This window comes from Lissotriton helveticus, chromosome 2_1, assembly GCF_964261635.1.
Source record: "Lissotriton helveticus chromosome 2_1, aLisHel1.1, whole genome shotgun sequence".
NCBI lineage: Eukaryota > Metazoa > Chordata > Amphibia > Caudata > Salamandridae > Lissotriton > Lissotriton helveticus.
Genome location: NC_136059.1, coordinates 1,055,489,354 through 1,055,515,383, shown reverse-complemented (window position 1 = coordinate 1,055,515,383; position 26,030 = coordinate 1,055,489,354). Strand labels below are relative to the sequence as shown.

General features: G+C 46.0%; 1 protein-coding gene across 2 annotated transcripts in view; it reads left to right on the top strand.

The window, feature by feature from the left end:
- CEP78 (centrosomal protein 78) overlaps nt 1-26,030 on the top strand; it is a 536,668-nt gene that overhangs the window by 229,334 nt on the left and 281,304 nt on the right. For both annotated transcript variants that reach the window (XM_078675855.1, XM_078675856.1), the window contains exons 10-11: nt 4,882-5,017; nt 25,030-25,075. In XM_078675855.1, the coding sequence (XP_078531981.1) occupies nt 4,882-5,017; nt 25,030-25,075 (182 nt within the window). The remainder of the gene's footprint in view (nt 1-4,881; nt 5,018-25,029; nt 25,076-26,030) is intronic.

Sequence of the window (26,030 nt, the reverse complement as noted above, 5' to 3'; positions counted from 1 at the left end):
AGGCAGTGGAGAAGAGACTATGATTCAGTTAACAAGGAAATCTATAAACAAGCACTTAATGTCTACCATCTGTCTTGTAAAATAGCTAAGGGAAACTACACCAAAAACTCCATCCAAGTAGCACAAAGTAACCCAGGCACTCTTTTCAAAGTTTTAAAATACCTAGCGGGAGCGGCAACACAACCAAAACCCCTGACTCTGACTACCACGCAATGTAATTGTATTGCTAATTATTTTAACGAGAAAATAACTAAAATGTATTCGAACTTCAATAAAGATGGTGACGACGCAGATCCCTCATTAATAACCAACATCCCTAGTGAAAGTGACAAAAGTGAGATTTCCACGGAAACTGTACTTACGATGTGGCAACCTCTGGACCCCACAACTTTTGTGGAGGTACTAAATAGTATTAGATCAGGCTCACCTCAGGACCCAATGCCAGCCTCTGTCCTGAAACAGTTGGATCCATTTATCCTGGACATAATTAGATCAATGTTAAATGCTTCCTTAAAGGAAGCAGTGGTACCCGATGACTGGAAGCGTGCTATGGTAGTACCCCTGCTAAAAAAGGCGAACGGCGACCCGGAGGTCTTCTCTAATTTTCGCCCTATTATCACTCCTGCCAATATTTTCTAAAGTCCTGGAAAAGCATGTGAACAAACAGCTAGCTGACTTTGTCAACGATAATAAATTACTCCATCCCTCTCAGTCAGGGTTCAGAAGGGGTCACTCCACGGAGTCTACCCTATTAGGGGTCACTGAAGCGATCCGTCAGGAATTGGATAGTGGGGGCACAGCGGCACTCATTCTTTTAGATTTGAGTGCTGCTTTTGACACCATCTCCCACAAGACCTTGATTTAGACTCTAGAAGACATAGGGGTAAGAGGGAAAGCGCTGGAGTGGCTGGAGCAATTCCTCTCGCATCGAACTTTCCAGGTTTTCTCTAAAAATAACACCTCCGATTTCCTGAACTCCCTCTACGGGGTACCCCAGGGCTCAATATTGAGTCCGCTACTCTTCAATATTTATGTTACCCCGTTATCTAAAATTGCAGTAGAAATGGGCCTCACAATTTATTCCTACGCGGACGATACACAATTAGTGTTCTCCCTAGCAACCACTGATAAATCCAAAACGTCCTCTCTTCACTCTGGGCTCCTGAGAATGGCTGATTGGTTGCATTCCAAGAAATTAAAACTGAATGGGGATAAAACCGAGTTGATTATTTTTGGGGTTCATAAGGATCTTTGGGGTCCTACGCACTGGCCCGCAGAAATGGGTCCGACCCCGGTTGCGGTACAATCTGTACGCAACCTTGGGGTAATAGTTGATGACAAACTATCAATGCGGGCACAAACAGCCAAAACGGCCTCAACCTGTTTCGCAATCCTCAAATGGTTGAGGAAAATATTATGGCAACTCCCGGAAGGGGCGCAGAGAACAGTACTACAGGCCTTAATCGGTTCAAGATTAGATAACGGGAATATCTTATATTTAGGAGCCAATAAAGATACCATAAACCGACTTCAGGTCATTCAAAATGCCGCAGCTAGGTTGCTTCTCCATCTCCCAGGGCGGACGAGTGTGGCGAAACATCTTAAAAAACTGCACTGGCTGAAGATAGCCAACAGAGTGAAATTCAAAGCACTTTGTTATATGTTCAGGATTAACACAGGGGAAGCACCTGCTTATTTATGTAAGCTGGCCCATAAATACTTACCCTCTCGTAACCTCCGTCTATGTATCAGGCAAAATTTGCTGTCCCCAGGTATAAACGTGCACGATTGGGCGGACGCTCATTCACCTACCTTGCCCCAGTTTTGTGGGATTCACTTCCGCTTAAACTACGCCTGGAACCTAGTTATATCTATTACCGGAAGGGCATCAAAGCCTGGTTGTTTAACCAATAGTTCCACACTCCTTTTTTTTCTGGGTAAATCGGATCCAAGACGCCGGGAAACCCTCAGGGTAGCTGTTGCACCATATAAATGCAATAAATAAATAAATAAATAAACTTCTGGGAGAGAAAAGCAAATACTTTACATCAAAAATACAACAGGCAAAGAACTCAACCAAGCACTTGTTTCTAACAGTGAAAAGCCTAGCTAAACTCCCGGGAACCTCAGGGGATGGATAGCAGCAATGAGTTCTGCAATCTATTGGCTCAATTGTTTAGGGAGAAAGTGGAGGCAGTGTATAAAGATCCTATTGGATATGGCAATACATTGATTGGGACCATGCTACTCTCCCCTTCTCGCCTTCTGACTTGTTTCTCCATACCTCCCATAGAGCAGATCATCCCGGTGGTTAAGACCTCCAAATCTGGGGCCCGCTAGATCCCTGTCCTCCTAAAATATTGCATATGGTCCCTGAAGTGGTCAGTGAGCAATTATGGGTCATGTTTAAAGGGATCATTGGCTCAGCCATTTTCCCTGCTGCATGGTAAAATGCATCCATCTTGCCGCTCCTGAAGAAACCTTATCTGGACCCTGCTGATCTTAGCAGCTATAGACCCATCTCAAGACTACCCTTCCTGGCAAAAGTACTGTAGAAAATACTAAATATGCAACTTTCAACCTTTATCTCCTCCGAGGACCTTTTGGATCCAGCTCAATACGGTTTCCAGGAGGGGCATAGTACAGAAACAGCCTTGATTATGGCCACTGAAGAACTGAGATCTATTTTAGATGCTGGGGGAGGGCTGCACTGATATTAGATCTGTCAGCGTCTTTGATACGGTGAATCATGCTATTTTAATCAATTGACTCTTAGAACTAGGCATTAGAGGATTGGCCCTTAAACTGTTGACCTCCTTCCTTTCTGACCGAGTCCAATCAGTTGAAACCGGGTCCTTCGCCACAGAACAGTTTTCGCTCCCTTGTGGGGTGCCACAGGGCTCTCCCCTTAGCCCTACGTTGTTCAATCTGTCTGTCTCCCCTTTGGCCAAAGTCATCAGGCAATGTGGTTTCTAAGTGGTCTCGTACGCTGATGACACCCAACTTGTGGTGTCAGTATCCAGCAACATTGAAGAGACAGCAAATCGTTTTAATCTTTGTATGACTCAGGTACATCGGTGGATGAGTCTGAACTGCCTGAAACTGAATGCTGTAAAGACTGAGGTCCTCCTATTTGGCTCAGATACCTCTTTTTGGACACCCAGATGGTGGCCTACCAGCCTGGGAGACACCACAACTCCGGTAAATAAGGCTAAAAATGTAGACGTTATCTTTGATAAATTGACCTTCAAAAATCAGAATAGTTCCCTCAATATTTTTCATCCTGAAGATGATTAGAAAAATACGCCCCTTCATTCCATTGGAGTTAGTAAAAATCTTAGTGACAGCACTGCCATTGTCCAAATTAGACTATGGAAATGCATTGCATGTAGGGATCCAAAAGCAGCACCTTCAAAAGCTGCAACACCTTCAAAATGCAGCTGCCAGACTGCTGCTGGACATCCCGAAACTTCAGCCGGTCTCGCATAGTTTGAAGACCCTGCATTGGCTCCCTGTGGACAAGAGAATTATATTCAAAGCCCAATGCCTAGCCTTCAAGGCACTCCATGGTTTTGGCCCTGACTTCTTGAAAAAGCAACTGAAATGGTATATACCAACTAGAAATCTGAGGTCGGCTCACTGCAAACTCCTACAAACTCCCAGAGTCAAGAGAGCTTGCTGGGGGCGGAAAAAGCTTTATTTTAGGGACTGTTAAAATCTGGAGCTTGCTTCCTGGTGCGATAAAGAATTGTCCAATAATTTTGGCCTTTAGAAAAGCTCTAAAAACGTGGCTTTTTGTAAATTAACCTTTCAGTCCCTTGTTTGTGTGGTAACCTTTTACTTTCCATCAGGTATGAGTGCCTAGACGCCTTCGGGCAGTTGTGCGCTATATAAATGTTCAAATCAAATCAGAAGCCTTTTGTTTATAGCATGGTATCTGATATCTGGCAACATTCACATGCAATGTGACTGAGCAAAGGCATGCTCCAGTTACACTTTTTAAATGCAAGCAGGCTCACTGTAGTTACCTACTACTAAGTGTATGTTTACAGATCGGTTACTGGTTCTCAGACTTTCCTCCTTGTTTTAAGGGAGGAATGACAAATTCAAAAGATGTAACTAGGATCGCAGTCGAGAAGGGATTCTGAGTTAGTGGCAGAGATTATGGATCCTCGATAGAGATTAGAGATGAGCCACAATCTAGTCAAGCATTGTTATAAGTGATGAGCTGCATCAAGCGCAGAAGTTTCTGCTGCTGCTGAAATAGGACTGAAAATATGTAGAGTTGGCCATGGGAGAGGCGAGATTCACTAATATGGAAGACCTCACTGTTTTGGTTATAAGCAGAAACTCTTGGGAGAGCGAAATAGACTTGGGGTGATAGTGTTGATGGCAAAGCTCTTCTGGTATGTCAGACAGTGGGATCCATCAACTTGGGACAAAATGGAGATGCTGGAGATAGTCTTGACTAGGAAGTAGAAGCAGTATCTCCCACTCTGTGTAGCTAATACAAGGATTGGGGGCGGACGGGCGGGGCTTCTCTGGGTATGCCACAAGTGCGTCCGCCGTACATGTCTGTATTATAATTCAATTATCTTCCCAGAAGCAATGCAGGCCTGTACTGCAAATTCAAAATACCATATTAACATAATTTTAAAAAACAACAAATGAAACAAACAGAATTCTAATATGGAAAACAATAAAGGCCTAAAGAAAGTAAAAAGCTCCAGTTACTATTACCTAGTGGGTTTTTGTAGTCTCTAGTAGTCTGAACTGATTAAACATGAGTTTGAAAATGAATGCAATAAACATGCCTCTGGAGAGTTATATCTCGTTCACCAGCTTCATGACATAGTTCTTCCTCTTCCTAATCCATTATAGGGTTTCCATCTAAAAAAAACTTACCGTCGGAAAGAAAGTCTGTGTCTTATAAAGAAGGTTATGCTCCAGAGCCATTGCCTCCAGGAGTACAAGGTTTTCTGCCATGGCGTACTGCAGAGCGTGCAAACAGACACAGGTACATTGATCGTTTCTTCTTACTATGTCATCAACTCCGATATGTGTATACCTGCTTTTGTTTCTTTGGTGTTCTATAAAAGCTATCTGAAAGTGTTTTTTTTATAAGACCAAGGTCTGGGATTTGGACCACAATTTTTCTTCTTGGGCATTTGCTAAAGAGCTAACGTAGTTTGAAAGAACAGGAAGACTTTGCATAGAACCTTTTTATTGCGCCAAAAACATCACTAACATGAGGTCTATATCTATCTATCTATCTATCTTTCTGTCTGTCTGTCTATCTAATATTTATAAAATGTATTGGAATACAAAGGGGCATGCTGGATGCATTTACATTTCATATATTTGCAATTTATTGGAAATGTTTACAGTCTAAGGCACATGGAGTTTTAGGAATGTATCCAGAATCATTTTTTGATCAAATAGTAAAGTTAGGATTAGGAACCTAAATTCCAGGTAATAAAAATAGCAATATAGTTCACTAGACCACTTTTCTCCACGTAAAAATCTGACAATCAATTGGATTTAGTAAAGTAGGTATACTTAAGGTTTTTAAATCCTATTAATAAGTCCAGTGAACTGTTCTTACCCTGTTACAAGTGCTATGTGAATATCAGGACATCATCCACTTTGACAGCTCCCCTGATTTCTTTGTCTCTAACTTTCAAGCCATTCGAGCTATAATCACAGTTAAGATGATGTAAAACCACAAGGATTTATTTTATAATTGGTTTTGCACCATGTAGGTGCTTGATAGTGCTCAATGTGTAACTGCTCTTGCTCTTTTACAATAATTCAAATGTATGTTTTTCAAACAGCAACGCATCCCTCCTCCAGTGTGATGAGACTTGTTTTAGCATAGGAAATGTGTCTGTTGCCCGTCTTTGGATAGTTGCAACAAGAAAATGCAGTATTTGTTTCAAATGTTAAGCATGTAACAAGAATCTAGGCTACTCACATAATATAATACATAATAACAAGCTATTATTTTAGCAGGATAACCGTTATAAGGGGAACTTTTACCTTGTAAACTGCATGTAGATCGCTCCCAAGACATAAACTAGAGCTTTTCGCTTTTTTTGAAGAGACTAAGACAGATTTGGTATTTCTTACAGAAACCTGGTCAAAAGATGATTCCATGGCAGATATGATCACTCTACCACAGGAGTTCACTATTATTCAGGCCGATCGCCAAACCAAGTTGGGGGGTGGGGTTGCCATTATTCTCAAGAAAAAGCTAAATGCCCAATTTTCAACCTTACCTCTGCCTGATTGCAAAAATCTTACTTTCGCAATTGAACTTTCTCATGCTTTTATGGTGTCAGGAATTCTCAGATATCAGCCACCGGGTGCCAGAGCTCAGTTTATTCAAGCACTACCTGATACGCTAGCTAAACAGTGTATGTAGAAGTTGAACTATTTAGTACTGGGAGACCTTAATCTCCATTTTGAAAACACTAGATGCTCAAATGCAAATATTTAAACTCAGGATTTAGGGGCTATTCATCTCATGCAGAGTGATGCAACCCACACAACCTCCTTGACCCTATATTTTCAAACATATCTCAGTTAAGGGCAAGCACCCCTTTCCCTCTTTGTTGGTTGGACCATTACATGATCTCTTTTTATCCCAATTTAAGCGGAGTGAAAAGTACTCCTACCTAGCAACCTAGGTTTTATCGAAGCTGGACTAAACTAGACGAAGCCAATTAGGTCTGTCTCCTTTCCAGCTCTGCTCCCACTTTAACAGGAGACATGGACCAAATACACTCTACATTCGACGACTGGATAGAAAACTCTTTAGAGCAAATAATCCTAAAGAGAATTCAGAAAAATAGTTGCATGCAAGCTTGTTCCTTGGTTCACTAAAGAGCTACTAATTTAAAGAAAATAATGTAAGAGAAAGGAGAGAAGTCAGAGAAAATACCCCAACAGAGCAAGTAAACAAAAGTCTACAAGGAAACGTTAAAAAATACCATTATGCTATTTTGAAAACCAGGATAGCTTTTCTCAGTACGAAGACCAAAAATTCAGCCAATTCAGTAAAATAATTTTTTTAAATTGTAAATTAATTTATGAAGCTTTCCGCTTCACTAGCAGGCCTAACAGCATCTGACGCCAGATGCAACATCCTTGCTACTTACTTTCTGAAGAAAGTTAATTAAATATGTGCAACTCATCATTACAGTGAGAGAAGGCGAAGGTGCATTGTATCTCCTTTTCAAAGATTGTAGGAAGCTGGCTCTTTATATGACATACCAATAATAATTGGTTATATCATGTAAAGAGTCCTGAGATTCCCCCAGAAGTGTGCATGGCTCAATGTAAACCCAAAGTGCTCTATTTGTGGTAGAGTGGGCCAGTAGCCTTAGGCCTAACACAGAGGAGTGTAAGACATTTGTTATACACGTAGTGATTAATAAATGACACACGACTCAAAAAGGAGATCCACATCAATTTTAGAAAAATAAGCTTCTCTCTAGATTTATTTTAAGACCAAGATTTACTTTAAAAGGTGAGTATGTTTTTCAATAAAAAATACTTTTCACTTTAAATGCTTAGTTCGATTTTTCAGTTCAACAATGTTAACCTCTGGGAGGAAAAGAAGAATGCAGTTTTGCAAGTACAGGGCTTCCAAGTCCAGTCTTCGGGGTCTGTGGCCAACACCAGGCAAGGCTCAAGTTAGCATCAAGACTGCACCACCAGCGGCACAGAGGTGGCTGGGTACAGAGGTCAAATTCGGGATCGGTGCCCAATTTTAACCAATGGAGGCTGGGGGTCGAAGAGACGCTGTTAATAGATGAGTAAAAGCAGTGTCTGGGGTTAGTCTCCGGGGGTATAGACAAGCACTGGGGGGGCCACAGGGCAGTACCAAACGTACACCCTCAGTGGCCCAAGGGCAGCCGGGTGCAGCATGCCAACACAGTATCGGGCGCCCAATGCAAATCAATGGAGGAGATTGGTTTTGGAAAAAAGTTGCAAGCTCTGATCGGAAGGCTGGACAAAGAAAACCAACAGCTGCCTAGTAAAGTACTGATGCTTGGGGACGTAGGGACTCCGTTGGTCGAATTACCCAAGGCCCAGGGGCTTCTGATGCAAGGGTGTCCTTAGACATTGGTAAAGGCATACCGGAACAGGTTGCAGTTAGGGGGGTTGCCATGTAGAAGCTGCAGGTGTTGATGTGGAGTCCGGCAGGGGTCATCCCACAGTGGACTCGTGCTCAGAATCTCCGTGGGACCTTCGCAGGACAGGTGGTCCACTTGGACTCTGACCATGTGTGTCCGGTGCAGAGGTGGGTCCGGTGGGTGGTTTCACTGTTCCTCAGGGCAGAGCTCATATTCTTTAAAGCTGGTTCCTTCTGGACAGGCCAACTGTCCACGGGAGTTCTTGATCTCTATTGAAGGCAGGCAGCCCTCCCAGATTTTGGAGGTCGCTGGGCCTGTAAGATGAGTTGACTTTTGTAGCTGGGGTGGAAGGCTGCAGGCAGGCTGGCAGGGCTGGCGCCAAGTCAGTCACTGGTCCTTCTTTCTTGCTGTTGCTGCTTTTTGGCATCCGGGCTTCGTAGGTCATCAGGAATCTGACTTCAGGGTCTAGGGTTCCCATCTAAATACTAGATTTAGGGGTGTTACAGGAAAGTGACTGGTAGGGACCAATGGGTTCCTTACCTGGGGTGTCTACACCCTCTGTTATGCCACTCTCCTGTGGGAAGGGGGCATAGTCCTAGCCCTGATTGGATACGTCTTACCATCTTTAAGATGGTGGGCACTGAAATATGTTCCTCACTTTGCCCAGCACCTGAGGGGTGGAGTTGGCGAAGGAGGGCAGTCCTCCTATTCTAACTTAGTTTTCCTGCAGCTTCTCCCGCCAAAAGTTGGGGTGTGACTGGGGGCTGCCAGATGCAGCTGGCGCAGATGCTGGGCTTGCATTACAAAGGCAGCAGGACCTTTGAAGCTTCCCCCTCTAGCACTGTCCCTGCCTGGGAAAGGAGATGTGACACCTCCGCCCATGATGGTCCTTGTTTCTGGCCTCCGAGATCTAGGGCTCTCGACCCAGGGGTCCAGAAACTTGGCTGGTGGTAGCAGGCTGCCTAAAGCCAGTCCGAGACCACACAAGGGTTGGTAATTTTGAATGGGACAACCCTGAGGTGCCCTCTGAGTACATGTTTTATTAAATCCAACACTGGCATCAGTGTGGGTTTATTAAGAGGAGTTGTTTGGTACGAAACACTCCTGGGTTGAGTGAAGCCATCATGGTGCTGGGAACTCGTGTTGTCGAGTTTCCAGTGCATGTACTCTCTAAGGCTTCCCTGGTGCTTACAATATTAAGAAAAGACTAAAATATTGTAGGTGCATATCTGCTTATGCAGATATGCCCACACCTGAGATATAGTGCACCCTGACTTAAGGCTTGTAAGGCCTGTTAGAGAGGTGACTTACCTATACCTTAACCTATAACTTAAGCAGTATTTTTTGACATGGCACACAGGCAGTGTCGACTTTGTAGATTTTATCTGCATCAAGGCATGCAGGCTGCAGTGGCAGTTTGCATATCCTTGGTGAGGGGTCCCTCGGGGATCCTCTTCAGTCCCAATGCCCTAGGTACCAGGGGTTCCATTCACTAGGGCCTTACAGGGGGGTCTAATATCGTGCCAATCGTGGTACAGTTTTAGGGAAGGAGTTCCAAAACAGGGGACCTGGTTGGCAGAAGATCTTGAAAGTCTACTTACATCAATTGAGTCACGATCCCCTTTGGACTGCGCACCTCCCAAAATTCTCCTGAAAGGCGGAAAAGTTATTTGCCCAGTTCGGGCGAATATAATGAATCAGTCTTTAGAAAGCGGTGAAGTACAGCGGACAAGAAAGTATGCCAGGCTAAAGCAACTTTAAAAAAAAAAAACCTCACTAGACCCCTTAATCCATGAAAGTTACATATGACTTGCCCTGTTTTCCGTCATCAGTAAAAGAGATTTGTTAACAAAAACGTATTGTCGTTATTGGAAGATCATGGAATTCTCCATTACACCTAAACGGGTTTCAGAGCCAGCAACAGCACCGGGCCGGCTCTGGTACCCATTACTGATTAACTCAAAACAATTTTAGAAACGAATGGGTTAGTGGCAGTTCTATTCCTGAACCTAATTGCCACATTCAACACGGTGTCTCATTTGACACTCACCAAGAGACTGGAAGATGCTGGAATAGCTGGGAATGCCCTTAAATGGTTAACCAAATTTCTGAAAAACAGACATATTTAGGTTTGGAATGAAGCATTTTGCTCGAATACACTCGCCTTAGACCACGGGGTGCCTCAGGGCTCCTCACTGAGCCCCACCCTGTTTAACATTTATGTACAGCCACTGGCAGACATCATAATGGGACATGGATTTTCAATGATATCGTATGCCGATGATACTTAGGTAACCATTTCCCTAACTCCTCAAACACAACAGCTCTATCCGCGCAGCTTAACGCTTGCCTCTGAGATGTCACAGATTGGATGTCCAGCAACAGCCTGAAACTTAATGGTGATAAGACAGATGTTTTTTGTGGTCGGCAACAATTCCTTTCTATGGCTCAGTATTTAGGAGATTCAACCGCCTCCACCCTCAACTGAAAACAAGTCTGGGCTTCTGGATTGACTGTTACCAGGGCGGTGTAAGTTAAGAAATTAGCAGCTTGCTGCTTTGGTCTACTTACGACCCTAAGGAAGGTTTTGAGTTGGCTCCCTCAGGCCACTCGAAGAACTATAGCCCAGAGTCTAGTGCTTTCCCGGCTTGATTATGGCAACTCAGTTGAACTGGGAGGCCCCCTGTATGTGATCAAGCATCTACAATTTGCTCAGAAGGCTACAGCCCACATTCTGTCTCTTCATCATTGGCAGGGTTACATTAGTTGTCGGTTTTCAATAGAATCAAATTAAAATTTCTCTGTCTGCCTACCGATTTGATATATAATAAAAGTTCTCCTTTAATCCAGTGGCTGCAACCCTAAAAGAGCATTATGCTCTGCAGATCAGAGACTCCTCACTGTACCAAAAATGAAGAAAGCTAGGAGTGGGGGGTGTTCATTCACCTATTTGGGACCAAGCCAAACCTGCCTTTATCTCTGCAAGTGACCAAGGAAGAAACAAAATTTAGGAAACTACTTAAAACTCATCTCTATGAATGCTCCGCTTGCTTTAACTACTATGTGACGGACTTGACCTTCAGCGCTGGGCGGTACATTGGATAGCCATTCACTAGCGTAGCATAGCATTCTGACTGCCATGGTTCTATCTGTACACAGACTTTTTTTTTATTAGAGGCCTATTCCTTGATGCTATCATACCTGATCAGTGTATATATGTGTCCTTTCCCCTGCATCACTTGGCTTCTGTGAGCTCCCTGGAGCCTGTGAGGCACAACAATTATTGGAAGATCCTGCTGCACTTCTGCCATCATAATGGCAATCCCTTTGCTCTACCTTGACTTTCTCTTAATCTGGTCTTGAACACGTCTTGTTGATCTCTTCCCTTTATTGCTGGTGTCATTTGGATCTGCTGTTTCTGATTTTCTCTTAACAGCCGCATGAAACCACTATTCAAGGGCTATCCGAGACCATGACATACACTCAGTGCTCACTGGCGGCTTTGGGACAAGGGGTGTTTTAGTGCTGTGCAGTATGAGTTTACGTTGATTGGTTGTGTAGTCTGACAGCATGTGTTGATTGAGCCTTGTATCTGCAGAAAGTTAACATCTTCACTTCCGAGGGTTGTACTGTACTCGATTTGTATATCGTTGCATCTGCATTGTGTGCTTTATTGCTGGGGGTCCTCTTGTGGCCGTTCCTACAGGCCGATTTTTATATTTAGGTCTGCTTTAATTTTTGATGCAAAATCCACTACATTACCCCCGTGCTAGTCATTATTGACCATTCCAGATTTATTCCTGCATGTGTAAATGCTACACTTTTGCCCCAGTATTGTCTAACCTTCAGGAAAGTCTGAAAATTTTATAAATATCTTAGTAATAATTTAAACTGAAATGAAAATGATCCCCTCTCCCCATAAGCAATGGTATAGGAGAGGACCTGTACCTCAATGAGTCTAAGGAAGATTGCCGTTCAACTAGATCTGTTTCAATACATCCTCAACATCAACTCATTCAGTAAAAAAACATTCACAGGAGGTTTTTTGCACCTGTGAAGCTCCATGATATGAATTTTACTAAAGACACTTTAATGCTCCCAATGCCCATGTATATAAGGGACATATGTCTGTATGACTTAAAGCCCAATAATACAGTTGTGTTGCACAGTTTCTGTTGGTAATGCAGAACTGTGGGCTTCATTACGATGCTGGTCGTACCGACCGTCCGGCTGTCGTGATCTGATTTGGACCGCCGAGGCTGGGAAAGTTCCCCCAGCTGTATTACGATGCAACCGCTACTGTCTCATCTACTGTGGTGCACATATCTAAACTTGTGAATTGTACACACATGCATGACATATGTGGGGATATGCCTTGTGCTCCATGTACTCCATTGCTGGTGGAATGTGCACAGTCCAGTCACTGGGGAATACTGGAGAAGAACCTACTTGGATTTCCACTCCCTTATCGTCGTAGACATCGGGGTTCAGCTGCACAGGTGTAGGGGGACCTGGAGAAACGGTTCCACAGTGGAGAGTGCTGGGGAGAAGCAGAATTGGGTGAGTATGTATCCCCCAAAACTATTTTTTCCGAAGACTCGAGTCAGTCAGACTGCCATGGTCGGGTCGTCTGAAACCCACATCGTAATCTGGATGGTGGTTGGAGATCCCTGCACTGCCCTATGGCAGCTGTTCTCTCTGACTGCCATCTCGGCGGTCGGAGAAAGGCTGTCGGAATCGGCTGGGGTGTTTTTAGGGCTGAGGGCCAGGTTTTAGGCTCAGGGCGTGGGGCTGGGGTGTAAACATTACCATGCATATGCCTTTACCAGTCATGCCTTTACAACACAATTTGTTGTAAAGGCATGTGTAGTAAAGACGCGGTTGTGTTAAATACCTCGTTGTTAAGGCATGTGGTTCGGTAATACAACCCCAAAGAAAACAGGATGATGATTTGAAGGACCTTCAATTCACTTTAAATTGCCTTCAACCTGCTTCCATGGAAAGGGGATTTTTTTGTTCTAAATTGCTTAACAATGTCAATTCATTTTTATGTCATAAGCTTAGGCAGGCAGATCCTGTACGGTTCGTTTCTTTTTGCTGATGCACAATACTCCTGATTCTATGAAGTATCTGAATGTTTGTTGGTATTGAGGACCGTGGAAAAGTAGATTTGTTTTCTCATGGGTGTTACTTTAAAGAGCTGTGCTTAAAGTCATCTACTTCTGACATTCATGCTAGCTGTTTTAGAAGACTGGCACAGTTAAGAAGAATTCACGTTTTTATTAAGGTTCTGATAATTGTAGTCCACAACTGGACTAGTTGAAAAGGAGGGCCATTGAACTCATCAAATTGGGATTTCCTTTCTAGAACAAGCATTGCAGGTTTCCCTTTCAGGCTAGCTATCAAGGTGAGGACGTTTGTTTGCTAGCAAAGCCAAAGTCTACCCATCTGTCTTCTAGGCTATGCCTGTATCACACCCTTTACTCTGGGTTACAGGTGTTTATTTGTGTATGAGCAATAGTTATTTGTGTGGAAGCAGTGTACAATTGACATTGAAAAGCACCGTAGTTCTGTGGTTTTGCTTGGACCTCAAATTACATTTTCAGCTGTTTTGCAGTTTTGGTTGTTCATTTACTTGTGCCTGGGTAACCTGGCTTGTTGGTAGTAGTAAACGTGTAGCTGCACTCAGCCCAGAGTTGGTAGTCGCTCTTTGACACCTGCATAATCCCTAGTTCAGGGACTCCTACGTCTCCACCATTTTGCAACTCATTTTTAGTGGGTTGAAGGGAAAATTCCTGGAACTCTATTGATGGGGTAGATGGGTTTCCTCACATGTCAGTAGGAGGGTGGAATCCTGTTTGTGCCTGCTAACAACCTAACTCTCAATGTGTTTGAATCAGGTGGGAGTTTTGCAGCCCGGTTTCAGCATGTTATGATGGTCATTGTGGTGGGACCACAAACTCGCCACACATTTTGGCTGATGTCTCAGTTTGAATGGGGGACTTCTTCGGCTCCACAAAATCTAACAAGGCTGTAGATTAGTTCCTTTACCTCCTCATCCTGAGGAACATTGTTAAGATTAAGGATTACTTTCCCTACTGTGTGCACCACCTATCAATATGGGAATTCCTTAGATTATCTAGGCTGTGCTGCTCACACACATACATGAAATTCCTTTAACAGCTGAGTAGAGGTGGGCAGATTACATATTCTATCATTCTACTATATATGGGCATCAGCAAACTGTTGTTTTTTTTTAATTTGTTGCTGACAACCTGAATTATGGTCCTCTGTTTTGGCTCTTTCACAGAGAGACTATCCTAACATTATCTCCACGCAAGTAACATAACTGGATAGTTTATTTTCTTCAGCTACATGGGAGAAGGACAACTTATATTATTGCCTGATTAAACACTACGATAGAATCATTTTTAGTAACCAAAATATTTTTGTGTTAGTTTATGCTCGACCTGTGTTGCTTTTAGTGCTGCCCAGGTGAGCATCTTTTTTTAATATTATGGTTTGAAGCTGTGGTCATATTGTTTGGGACTGAAAATGTAGCTGGGTTGAGATAGTCCTCATGTGTAATAAACTCAAACTACGTATTTGGACGTATGTGCATCAGGGCTTTATTACAAAACTGAGTGACTGAAGATGCTTAATATGCAGTGCCAGAGTTGTCTTCTTAGTTTTAATGTATGGAGATGTTGGAGACTTATACGACACAATTTACTTCTAAGTCTGAGGATCTGTTCTGATCTTAAGTGAGTGAAAGTGAGTTCTGTTCACTGTGTGAACTTTAGGCTGATTCAGATTTACTATTCTGCTAATATGAACTGTCCTCTGCTACATGGCTAGCTAGACCTTGCCAGTGGTCCCAAAAGAGACTGTAAGAATGTACCCACTGGAAGCCCTCAGGAATCTTGCACCTTCTGCCACCACTGACCTGCGAAATGATAATTAGGCCAGTTGTCACAGTGGATCCTTGCATAGCAACTCAAGCAAAGGTGTAAGTGTACTTTTGGAGCATGTGCACCTCACACTCTACATCAGAACGAACTCTGTGATGCATGGCAAGATTTCTGCATCTTGACTCAGCGGACCGGGATGCAGTGGCTATTTAACAGCCTGTTATATGAACAGGACGACTGAGAATGTCACTCGAAGTATACACACGGTGCTGAGCTTGGAGTAGTGTTTTACACCGAGAACAGAAGTTCTGACAGTTTAGATTGTACTGCAAAGGTGCTTGTTCAAAGAGAGATTAACTGCTCTAACCCATCGTGTTTTTCTGTTTCTGGACATCAAAAGGAACTTCTAATTCCATTTTCTGATCTTCTGGTCCTCTAGTGGTGCAGGTGGAATGCTTTACTGCAAGTAACCCAGTAATACGTCCCCTGGATCATCATTTGGCCATGCATGTATGGAAGTATAGTATATGGCAAAGATGCTGTTTATGTCTACTTCCCATCTAGATAACAGCAGTGCCCTACTTAATGGCATATTAGAGGCGACACTGCCGTAAAAGGCATCCGTCACGCAGCAGCACAGTTCATCAAGGGGCTGAATAAATCCTACCATATTTGAGACCAAGCACTGCAGGTAGGAGAAAAACATTCTCAGCCTACGCCCCAAGGGTCTAAAACAACATTCCCTCTGACATCAGTACATCGCCAACCCTCCTACAGTTCTGAAATAAACTGGAAACAACTCTTCAAAGAACATTGCTTCCGGTAGGCTGATTTATCACTCCTTCCAGTAGCTCCACCTCCACCTCCTCCTCTGCCCCCACCCGCACTGCACTTGCCCCATTTGTCGTGCTCCATTGGTAGCCAGATAAGTTTTCTCTTAGAAGTAACAAAACATACATATAGCCGAGTATGCAGGTCATATATTAAGGAATGAAATAACGATTCCCTTCTCCCTGGAAATGTTATTTGCCAGTGGCCATGCCCCACCATGTATCATCAACTGTGCAACCTCCATAACTCATCTACTATGAATTTGGTAGGCTGTTACTACGCTGCAGAATGTTGTGCCAGGCAGGAGTTGCTAGGCCAGTAGTAATAAACGTTAAATAGCATTTTAATTCTGATGGATACTTCTAACACAGATTCCTTACCTTTACAATATCACCCATGTGCCAAACTGCATCTTGAAGATTTCCAAGCAGCGCTCCCACTCCGCGCCAGGTGGCTCTGTGTGACTTTGAGTTGACTTAGTGCATTTCCACGAAGTGAAGCTGCAAGTTGCTGAACATCAAAACACGCCACACAAGTCTCGCTCTCACTTTTAAGTTGAAGGTGTGAACCATTTCCTGCTCTTGAGGCCAGACAGGTCCTTTTCTCTGGTGTAGTGATCTATTATGTCAAAGTCTAAATTGAAGCAGAAATACAACAGGAGAAGTGGGACTCTACGGCATCACTCCACTCTCTAGCTAAAGAAAAGTTGAGAGTTCCTTAAACTCCCTTGATATTTGATTGAAGGGCTGATCCCAAAGTTGATCCCAATGTTCCCCTGGACCTGCTGCTGCAGCAGGTCAAGGACTTTAGGAAGGCCATGGTATGCATTTTTGGCACTCTTTAGGCTCCTTGTGGTGTGCCGTCGGGCCCCAAGGATCTGCAGGAGTCTCCAATCGCATAACTAATGGGGGATCCCTCCTTGGTGCTCTCTGAATCCCTGAAACCTGCCTTGGGTTCCATGCTGACTATGGTGCTAATAACTGTTCCAGCTCCAAGTCCTGCACCGGTCCTGACATCATTGGTGTCTGTGTCTGACCCAAAGCCAAATCTGCCTAGACCCTGACCTGGGTCAAGCTCTGACTCCACTCCAGGGCACCCAATTCCTTTAAAATCTGATTGAGACTAACCCCTCTATCTACCATGGAGCCGTCAACAATTGCTCCACCAGCTTTTCGATTCCAACTCTGGCCAGAGTTTGCCGCCACTTGGAGATGACCGTGGAGAAGATGCTTATGATTTACCTCCACGATATAATAATGACAGTTTGTGTATGGATTTACAAGAGGCACGTGGGTTTAATACTTCCCCTCATACTGGTTGATATCCCCTCTTTGGCCTCTGGATCTATATTTACCCTGTGTTGATGCTAAAACAAATGTGCTTACTAAAGTTCTTCAGCCCGGGCTGACTTTTTCTGAACTCTTACTACAGTTCATGGAAGCCCTAATCAACACTGTTATGGGCATGTGTACTAAACCTTGCTCTTGACAGCCAGTGCAGGCAAGTGGCCAGATGTCACAAATCGGTGCCTGTCAACCCTAGTTTTCTTATTCAGTATCCTACTCCTGAGAGTTTGATGGTTCAAATTTCCACTAGCAAAGTGAATCCTAATTCCCCACCACCGCCCCCCTGACAAGGAAGGAAAATGGATTGAGGCATTTGGGAAACAGTTGTTCTCTTAAGCCAGCAAGCCTTGAGTTGGGTCAAAGCCTTTTGCAACTAGGCTCTGCAACATGGCCAGCAAGATCTTGCCAGCGCTCCCAGAAGAGTTTAGGCCGTCTTTGGCTCAAACCAGTGACAATGGTCTGGCCCTTACTGCCCTTCAGTGAAGCCCTTTTCATGTTCAGCTCGAATCCTGAGCCAAGCGCTGCACCCAATGCACAGGAGGATTGCCCGTTGCCTCCGATCCCGGGACCCAGGTTTCGTCACCCAGCACACCACCCTTGAGAAACTGGTGGTGCAGGCAACAAAGTTATTCCTGGCGCTTCCCTAACAGTCCACCAAGTAGGGAATCCAAGAGGCTGGATACCTTCAGGAAGAAGTTGTTTTCTTTGGCCTGCCTTGTACTGCACTCCGTGAACATCGCGTGTCTCTTGGACTGATACAGCCACACAGTGTGGGTTGCACAAGGGTTGTCTATGGTCTCCGAGACGACCCAGACTATTCTGAAGCAGGTTGTTGCCGATGGCTGAGACACTGCACAGTTCACCATCAGATTCGGGGTGGACACAACAGACCTATTAGGCAGAGTCGTTGCTTTTTGGTGGCACTCCTCCGCCACGCCTGGATAAGATACCTTCGATGGCACTTGCATTTTTGATGACAAAGCTGATACAGCACTTTAGCACAGTAGGGTCATGCCCAGTGTTTGGGCTCGCCATGGCCCCACGTCAGCCACACTCTTCTTTTCGCTTCATCTGGGGCTACGGTATGGGCTACCAGCCGTGTCCTTTTCAGCAAAGCCATCACAGCCAACAGGCTTTCCAGCCTTTTTGTGGCCACAAACACAGCTCCTACAAGTCCCTTGGGAACCAAGGCAGAGATCTGCCTAGCCTGCCCCAGCCTCCAAATCTCTTTAGTGTGCCCTCGCATCAACACAGGCACCGACCCCACGTGCCCCAGTGACATGCTATGACATCTGAGAAGTGAGTGCTCCTAATTGTCCGGCAGGGTTATCCCCTTCACTCCTAGAAACCCTGCTACCTCCCTCAGATCGGCTGACCGAGGACCATCTCTCTATGCTGGGGCCAGGAAGTGATGGCTTATTTGGCCAGAGGAGTCACCCGAGAGGGTACTCGCTTCAGATGTAGGTTGTGGTTGCTATTCCTGGAACTTTCTGGTGCCAAAGAAGGACAGAGGCATCCGCCCTATCCTAGATCTGTGCCATCTCAATGCTTTCCTGAGGAAGGAGAATTTCAAGGTGCTAACTTGCTCAGGTCCTGTCTGCGTTAGATCCTGGAGACTGGATGGTAGCATTTGACCTTCAGGATGCTTATTGTCATATCCCCGTCATGCAGACCCTTCGTCATTCTCTATGGTTCATGGTAGGCCAGGAGCATTTCAAGGTCGCTGTACTCTCCTTTTGTTTCACCAGTACCCCTTGGGTGTTCACAAAGGTAATGGCAGTGATTACAGAACATCTGCGGAGGTCGGGAATACCTGGCTTCCTCAACTGCTCCCCACAGGCAGTCGTTACCCAGCTGCAGACAACAGCGGATTCGCTGAGGTTTATTATCTAAGTCACATCTGACTCCTTCTTAGACGCTCTCTTTCACCTGAGTCTTTCAGGACCTGGTGCGCTTCTGTGCCTACCCACCAGAGCGGAAATTCCAGGACATTCAGAATATGATACCAGTGTTTCAGCCTCGGTCCTGGATCTCAGTGAGACTGACTCTGAGGCTGCTGTGTCTGATGGTCTCCTGCATTCTGCTAATGAATTATGCTAAGTGGCACATATGGGCTCCGCAGTGGGATCATAAGTCCCAGTGGGCACAGCACCAAGGAATCCTTTCCACTCCGGTTCAGCTAATGTAGGAGAATGCAAAAGATCTGCTTTGGAGTGTTGCTGAACCAAGATTAGGTAAGTTGCAGACCCCCTCTCTGTTCCCCACCCAAAGCTCACAGTGCTGACCCATGCATTGCTTCTGGGATAGGGTGGCCATGTGGGAGAGGTTGACATCAGAGGCCTCTGGTCTCTAACAGAGACTTGGCTCCACATCAGCCTTCTAGGCTTGAATGTGATTCACTGAAGGCGCTGAAAGCTTTCCTGACCTCCATCATTGTGTTCACGGACAGCACTACTGCCTCGTGGTACTGCAACAAGCAGGGTGGAGTGACCTCCTGGAACCTGTAGCTTTCCAAAATTTTTATGTTGGTGACACACTTTTTGGAGATGCATCATTTTGGGACATAGTAGAGCAGTGTAGCGAGCGTAGGGAGTGAGCACGAACCACCTAAGGGGAGTTCGGGGGGGGGTTCTCACTCACTCTGTCTGTCTCCCTCTCTCTGTCTCCCTCCCTCTCTCTCCCTCTGTCTGTCTCTGTCTATCTCCCTCTGTCTCCCTCCCTCTGTCACCCTCCTCCCTCTGTCTGTCTCCCTCTGGCTGTCTCCCTCTGGCTGTCGCCCTCTGTCTCCCTCTGGCTGTCACCCTCTGTCTCCCGTTCTCTGTCTCCTGCTCTCTGCCTCCCTCTATTTCCATTCCTCTGTCTCCCTCCCTCTGTCTTCGTTCCTCTGTCTCCCTCCCTCTCCCTCTCTCTCTCCCTCTGTCTCCCTCTGTCTACCTCTCTGTCTCCCTCTCTCTCTGTCTCTCTCTCTCTCTCTCTCTCTCTCTCTCTCTCTCTCTCTCTCTCTCTCTCTCTCTCTCTCTGTCTCTCTCTGTCTCTCTCTGTCTCCCTCCCTCTCCTTCCCTCTGTCTCCCTCTCTCTCTGTCACCCTCTGTCTCCCTCTCTCTCTCCCTCTGTCTTCCTCTCTGCCTCTCTGTCTCTGTCTGTCTCAGTCTCTGCCTCGGTCTGTCCCTGTCTCTGCCTCTAACTATCTGTCTGTCTGTCCCTGTCTCACTCTGTCTGTCTGCCCCTGCCCCTATTTGTCTCTGTCTGTCCCTGTCTGTCTCTATCTCTGTCTGTCTCTGTCTCCCTCCCTCTCTCTGTCTCCCTCCCTCTCTCTGTCTCCCTCCCTCTCTCTGTCTCCCTCCCTCTCTCTGTCTCCCTCCCTCTCTCTCTGTCTCTCTCCCTCTCTCTCTGTCTCTCTCCCTCTCTCTCTGTCTACCTCCCTCTGTCTGTCTCCCTCTCTTCCCTCTGTCTCCCCAGTCTCCCTCTTCCTCCTTCCCTCTCTCTCTGTCTCCCTCCCTCTCCCTCTCTCTGTCACCCTCTGTCTCCCTCTCTCTGTCTCCCTCTCCGTCTCTCTGTCTCTGTCTATGTCTGTCCCTGTCTTTGCCTCTATCTGTCTGTGCCTCTATCTGTCTGTCTGTCCCTGTCTCCCTCTCTCTGTCTCCCTCTCCGTCTCTGTCTGTCCCTGTCTGTCTGCCCCGTCCCTGTCTCTGCCTCTATTTGTCTCTCCCAGTCTCTGTCTGTCTCTAGCTCTGTCTGTCTCTGTCTCCCTCCCATCTTTGTCTCTCTCTGTCTCCCTCCCTCTCTCTGTCTCCGTCTGTCTGTCTACCTCCCTCTGTCTGTCTCTCTCGCTCCCTCTGTCGCCCTCTGTCTGTCTCCCTGCTCTCTGTCTCCTTCCCTCTGTCTGTCTCCCTCTATTTCGTCCCTCTGTCTCCCTCCCTCTGTCTCCCTCCCTCTGTCTCCCCCGCTGTCTTCCTGTCTGTCTCCCTCTCTCTCTGTCAACCTCTGTCTCCCTCTCCTTCCCTCTGTCTCCCCCTGATTGTCACTCCCTCCCTCTGTCTCCCCCTCTCTCTGTCTCCCCCTCTCTCTGTCTCCCCCTCTCTCTGTCTCCCCCTCTCTCTGTCTCCCTCTCTCTCTGTCTCCCTCCCTCTCCCTCCCTCTGTGACCCTCTGTCTCCCTCTCTCTCTCCCTCTGCCTCACTCTCTGCCTCTATCTGTCTCAGTCTCTGCCTCTGTCTGTCTGTCTGTCCCTGTCTCCCTCCCTCTGTCTCCCTCTCCGTCTCTGCCTCTGTCTGTCTGTCCCTGTATCTGCCTCTATTTGTCTCTGTCTGTCCCTGTCTTTGTCTGTCCCTGTCTCTGTCTGTCCCTGTCTCTGTCTGTCCCTGTCTCTGTCTCCGTCCCTCTCTGGCTCTCTCTCTGTCCCCCTCCCTCTCGCGCTGTCTCCCTCCCTCTCTATCTCTCTCCCACTCTCTCTCTCGCTGTCTCCCTCGGTCTCCCTCTGTCTCACTCATTCTCCCTCTGTCTCACTCATTCTGTCTTGTCTCCCTCCCTCTCTCTCTCTCCCTGTCTACCTCCTCCTCTCTCTTTCTCTCTCCCTCCCTCTGTCTCCCTCCCTCGCTCTCCCTCTCCCTCCCTCGCTCTCCCTCTGTCTCCCTCTTGTCTGTCTCCCTCTTGTCTGTCTCCCTCTTGTCTGTCTCCCTCTTGTCTGTCTCCCTCTTGTCTGTCTCCCTCTTGTCTGTCTCCCTCTTGTCTGTCTCCCTCTTGTCTGCCTCCCTCTTGTCTGTCTCCCTCCCTCTGTCTCCCTCCCTCTGTCTCCCTCCCTCTGTCTCCCTCCCTCTGTCTCCCTCCCTCTGTCTCCCTCCCTCTGTCTCCCTCCCTCTGTCTCCCTCCCTCTGTCTCCCTCCCTCTGTCTGTTTCCCTCCCTCTGTCTGTTTCCGTCTGTCTTTCTCCCTCCGTCTGTCTGTCTCCCTATGTCTGTCTGTCTCCCTATGTCTGTCTCCCTCTGTCTCTGTCCCTCTGTCCCCTCTTTCTCCCTCCCACGGGTTTTCTCTCTCTCTGTCTCCCTCTCTGTCTCCCTATCTGTCTCCCTCTCTGTCTCCCTCTCTGTCTCCCTCTCTGTCTCCCTCTCTGTCTCCCTCTCTGTCTCCCTCTCTGTCTCCCTCTCTGTCTCCCTCTCTGTCTCCCTCTCTGTCTCCCTCTGTGTCTCCCTCTGTCTCCTTCCCTCTGTCTCCTTCCCTATGTCTCCGTCCCTCTGTCTCCCACCCTCTCTCTGTCTCCCTCTCTCTCTGTCTTCCTCCCTCTATCTCCCCTGTCTCCCTCTCTCTCTGTCTTCCTCCCTCTATCTCCCCTGTCTCCCTCCCTCTGCCTGTCACCATCTGCCTGTCACCATCTGCCTGTCACCCTCTACCTGTCACCCTCTGCCTGTCACCCTCTGTCACCTCACCCTAGCTTCCCGGGCACACACACAGCTGCACCCGAGTACTTCACAGTTGTTTAAAAGACCATTTACTTGTAAATGAGGCTTTGTTGTGAATCGCTCGGCCCCCATAGAGCAGAGTGTCTCAGAGCCCGCGCTGCTGCGGCGGACTCCGAGACACTCTTTGAAAGGAATGCCTCTTAATTACCTGCAGTTATGTGCTAAATGCCCTTAATACTGGTGTCATCCCGCGAGACACCCACCATTTGCAGGCGACACAGTACTTTGTCGGGACACACAGTTTGGAAAGCTCTGCGTAGGCTCTGTGCCTCTGGAAATGGTTGGAATGTCAGAACATTTTCCCAGTCGTGCAGCACCTCGTGGGATCTCTAAATGCCAGGGAGGATTAAGTCAGCCGTTGATGCCTCATGGACCATGAATGACGCCTGGAGGTGGCTCATGGTTTCTTCCAGGAGTGGGGAGAACCTGAGCTGGATCTGTTCATCACCACCGTGAAGTTGCAATGTCAGTACTTCTGCGCTAGAGTTTCCAAAGCGGCCCTTGCTCAGAGATTCATTCACAATAGACTGGAATATAGGACTCCTATATTTCTTCCCGCCAATACTTCTACTCTTCTGAGTTATGATAAAAATCAGAATTGACTGATCTCAAGTCATCCTACTGGCTTCGGATTGGGTGAGGAGAGTATGGTATCCAGAACGTCTGAGCAGGAGCATCTGTCCTCTGATCAGGCTTCCCAGCCAGGATGATCTCTTGCCGCAGCAACAGGGGAGGGTCCTACACCCAAACTTGTGTACTCCACACCCTCATGCTTGGAGATTGAGCAGCAACAGTTTAGGATCTTAGACCTTCCTCTCGAAATCTTTGAGGTCATCTTGGCAACCAGGCGGACATCAACAAAAACTGTACACGCCTGCTATTGGGACAAGTTTGTGGCTTTGTGCGCTGAGAAAAACATTGACCTACTTAATGCACCCTTGTCCGAAGGGTTGTTGTTTTGTCCTTATCCTGGCTAGGCATGGCTCTGGGTACAGTTAAGGGGTATCTTTCGGCCATCTCTACTTTTTTTGTGGTTGCCGAAAAACAACTCTTCCTGTTTGAGTCACCCGTTGAAACATTTTCTGAAAGGTCTTCAACACATATTTCCTTCCAAACATTGTGTTATGCCCCAGTGGCATTTCAACTTGCTTTTTAACCTGTCTGGTGTGTCCCCCCTTTGAACCCATGCATAGCTTGGCTCTTTAAGGCTGCTACGTGGGCATCCTTACATATGTTTACCAAACACTGCTGCCTTGACAGGTTAGTCTTGACTGGTTCTTTGCTCATTTGGTCCTCCAGGACTTTTTGTTCTGAGCCAGTTCACAGGCCCGACTCAAGGGAGGGATTGTTTTGGTATCATCTTATCTAAGTAAAGAATCTGTGGCTAGAAGTCTCTATCAGATGACAAAGTGATTAATCTTCAGTAATGCCTTGCCTGGTAGAGACTCTTTCTAGCTTCAGATTCCTTACTGACCCTTCCATCCTCTCCATCTTGTGAACTGGACTTTTCCACCTAACAAAGACCTTGTAGGCCGTTAGAATCTGCACACTGGTCCAAAAACCTTATGACATGACTTTGTGCTTCTGGCGCTGAAATAGTTGAGAAAGAAACTGAGGTCAGCACGTTGGGGTAGCGCCTATATAGACACTTTGCATGCTACTTCTGGAGCACACGATACCTACAAAGCTGGTGTGAAGCCTTTCAACGCCACCTACCAGTGCACAGAGGTACTGCTCAATGTTTTCTGGATCCAGTCTGATGTCTGAGAGATATTCTAAGTTGAGGAATATGCAGCCTCATAGAGTCTCTGGCGTTACGGAAGGTAAGTAACTTAGAATTGTTACTTTGTGATGTAGTGCTTCTCCAGTTTACCATAGTACTTTTTTATCATTTGGGGTTTTGAGAATTATTACCGAGGCTCAACTAAAAGTTTGAGAATATTACAGAGAGAGACTATAGAGAGGAGAAAGTATGACTTTTGGAAACATTACTTCTTTCAGTTAAGTATCGTATACATGGTTTACCAAGCCATCACTCACATAGTCAGGTGTGGAGCCCAGACTTGAAATAACATGCATCTCTTCTTGTATTCTCACTAACAAACAATACTGCATCACATATTCATGAGTGTTTGTTCTTAAAAAGAAAGAACAATAGCAGCTGGTGTCATTATGAAGTTGTCTTTTTAAATTAATTGTATCATTTTGCATTTAGTGACCATAAGTCTTTAAAACATGTTTTTGGCAATGAATTTTGTTATTTCATTTTTGTTAAATGATCACAATTCATACAGGCAATATTTTTCTCTTTTCCTTTCACTTTTCCATTGCACCTTACATTTTTAGAGGATTTCCTTTGGACCACTCAAATGCCTCTCCCGTTCATGCACAGGTACTCGTTTATTTATCATGAGCTTTGCTTCGTTAAATGAAATTTATATTAGCTTAAAAATAACAAGTTATGTTTATTATAAGGTTTGTTATGTGCGTATCAGACAAATTGTATAACCTATTTGAACTTGCATGTTAAAATAAAAGAAGGAGTTAAAGATCAATATATTCACTTAAAAATAATCCATAAAATGTAAGTTAGTACTGTATTTATTGTGTAATAATTTAATTTCTGATGGATACTTCTGACCGCATATTCTTCACCTTGTGAATATTCCCAAGGCATCAGACTAGATCTGGTAACTTTAAACCTGTACTCTTGTGCGCTGGTAGGTGACTTCGTGCAGCTCCACACTGACCTTATTTTGCTTAGAATGCAGGAAGAGGTGGGCTGACCGGAGAGGAGGCAGCCCGCGCCGGCCATGGCCGGTGCTGCGGTGAGGACTGTGCCTGACCCCAAGGTTAACCCGGTGAGTTGTGTGGGTCTGGGGGCCTACGCCGCGAGGAGGCCCACCCTTTGAGCAGTAGGGGCTCCTTGGGCCCCGATACTTTTACCGACTCAGCCCCACACGCGGAGAACGGCCTGGGACATACTCCTCCGAACCTGCGGGGAATATCTACTTAAGCGGGAGGGGCCCTGTAGTGAACATCGGCATAATGATTACTTGTCCTGAATAAGGGCCCAGGAGTGACTACCCGTGGGGAATGTCTGCATACGACCTAGTAACTGCTTTATCTCTGCTGCATGTACTGAGTATCCCTACATAGGGCAGAGTGCCCCTATTGAATATACATCTGCCGAGAGTTGATGTTTGTCGGGCATAGATACTCCTGCCCCCCCCCCCCCCCCTGAGAATTGTTCCCGGTACTAAATCTATGCCTGAGAAATGTTGCCTATATGATCCCCATGCATAGGAAATGTAACTGATGTTCAATACAAGCATGCCAAGTGTTGC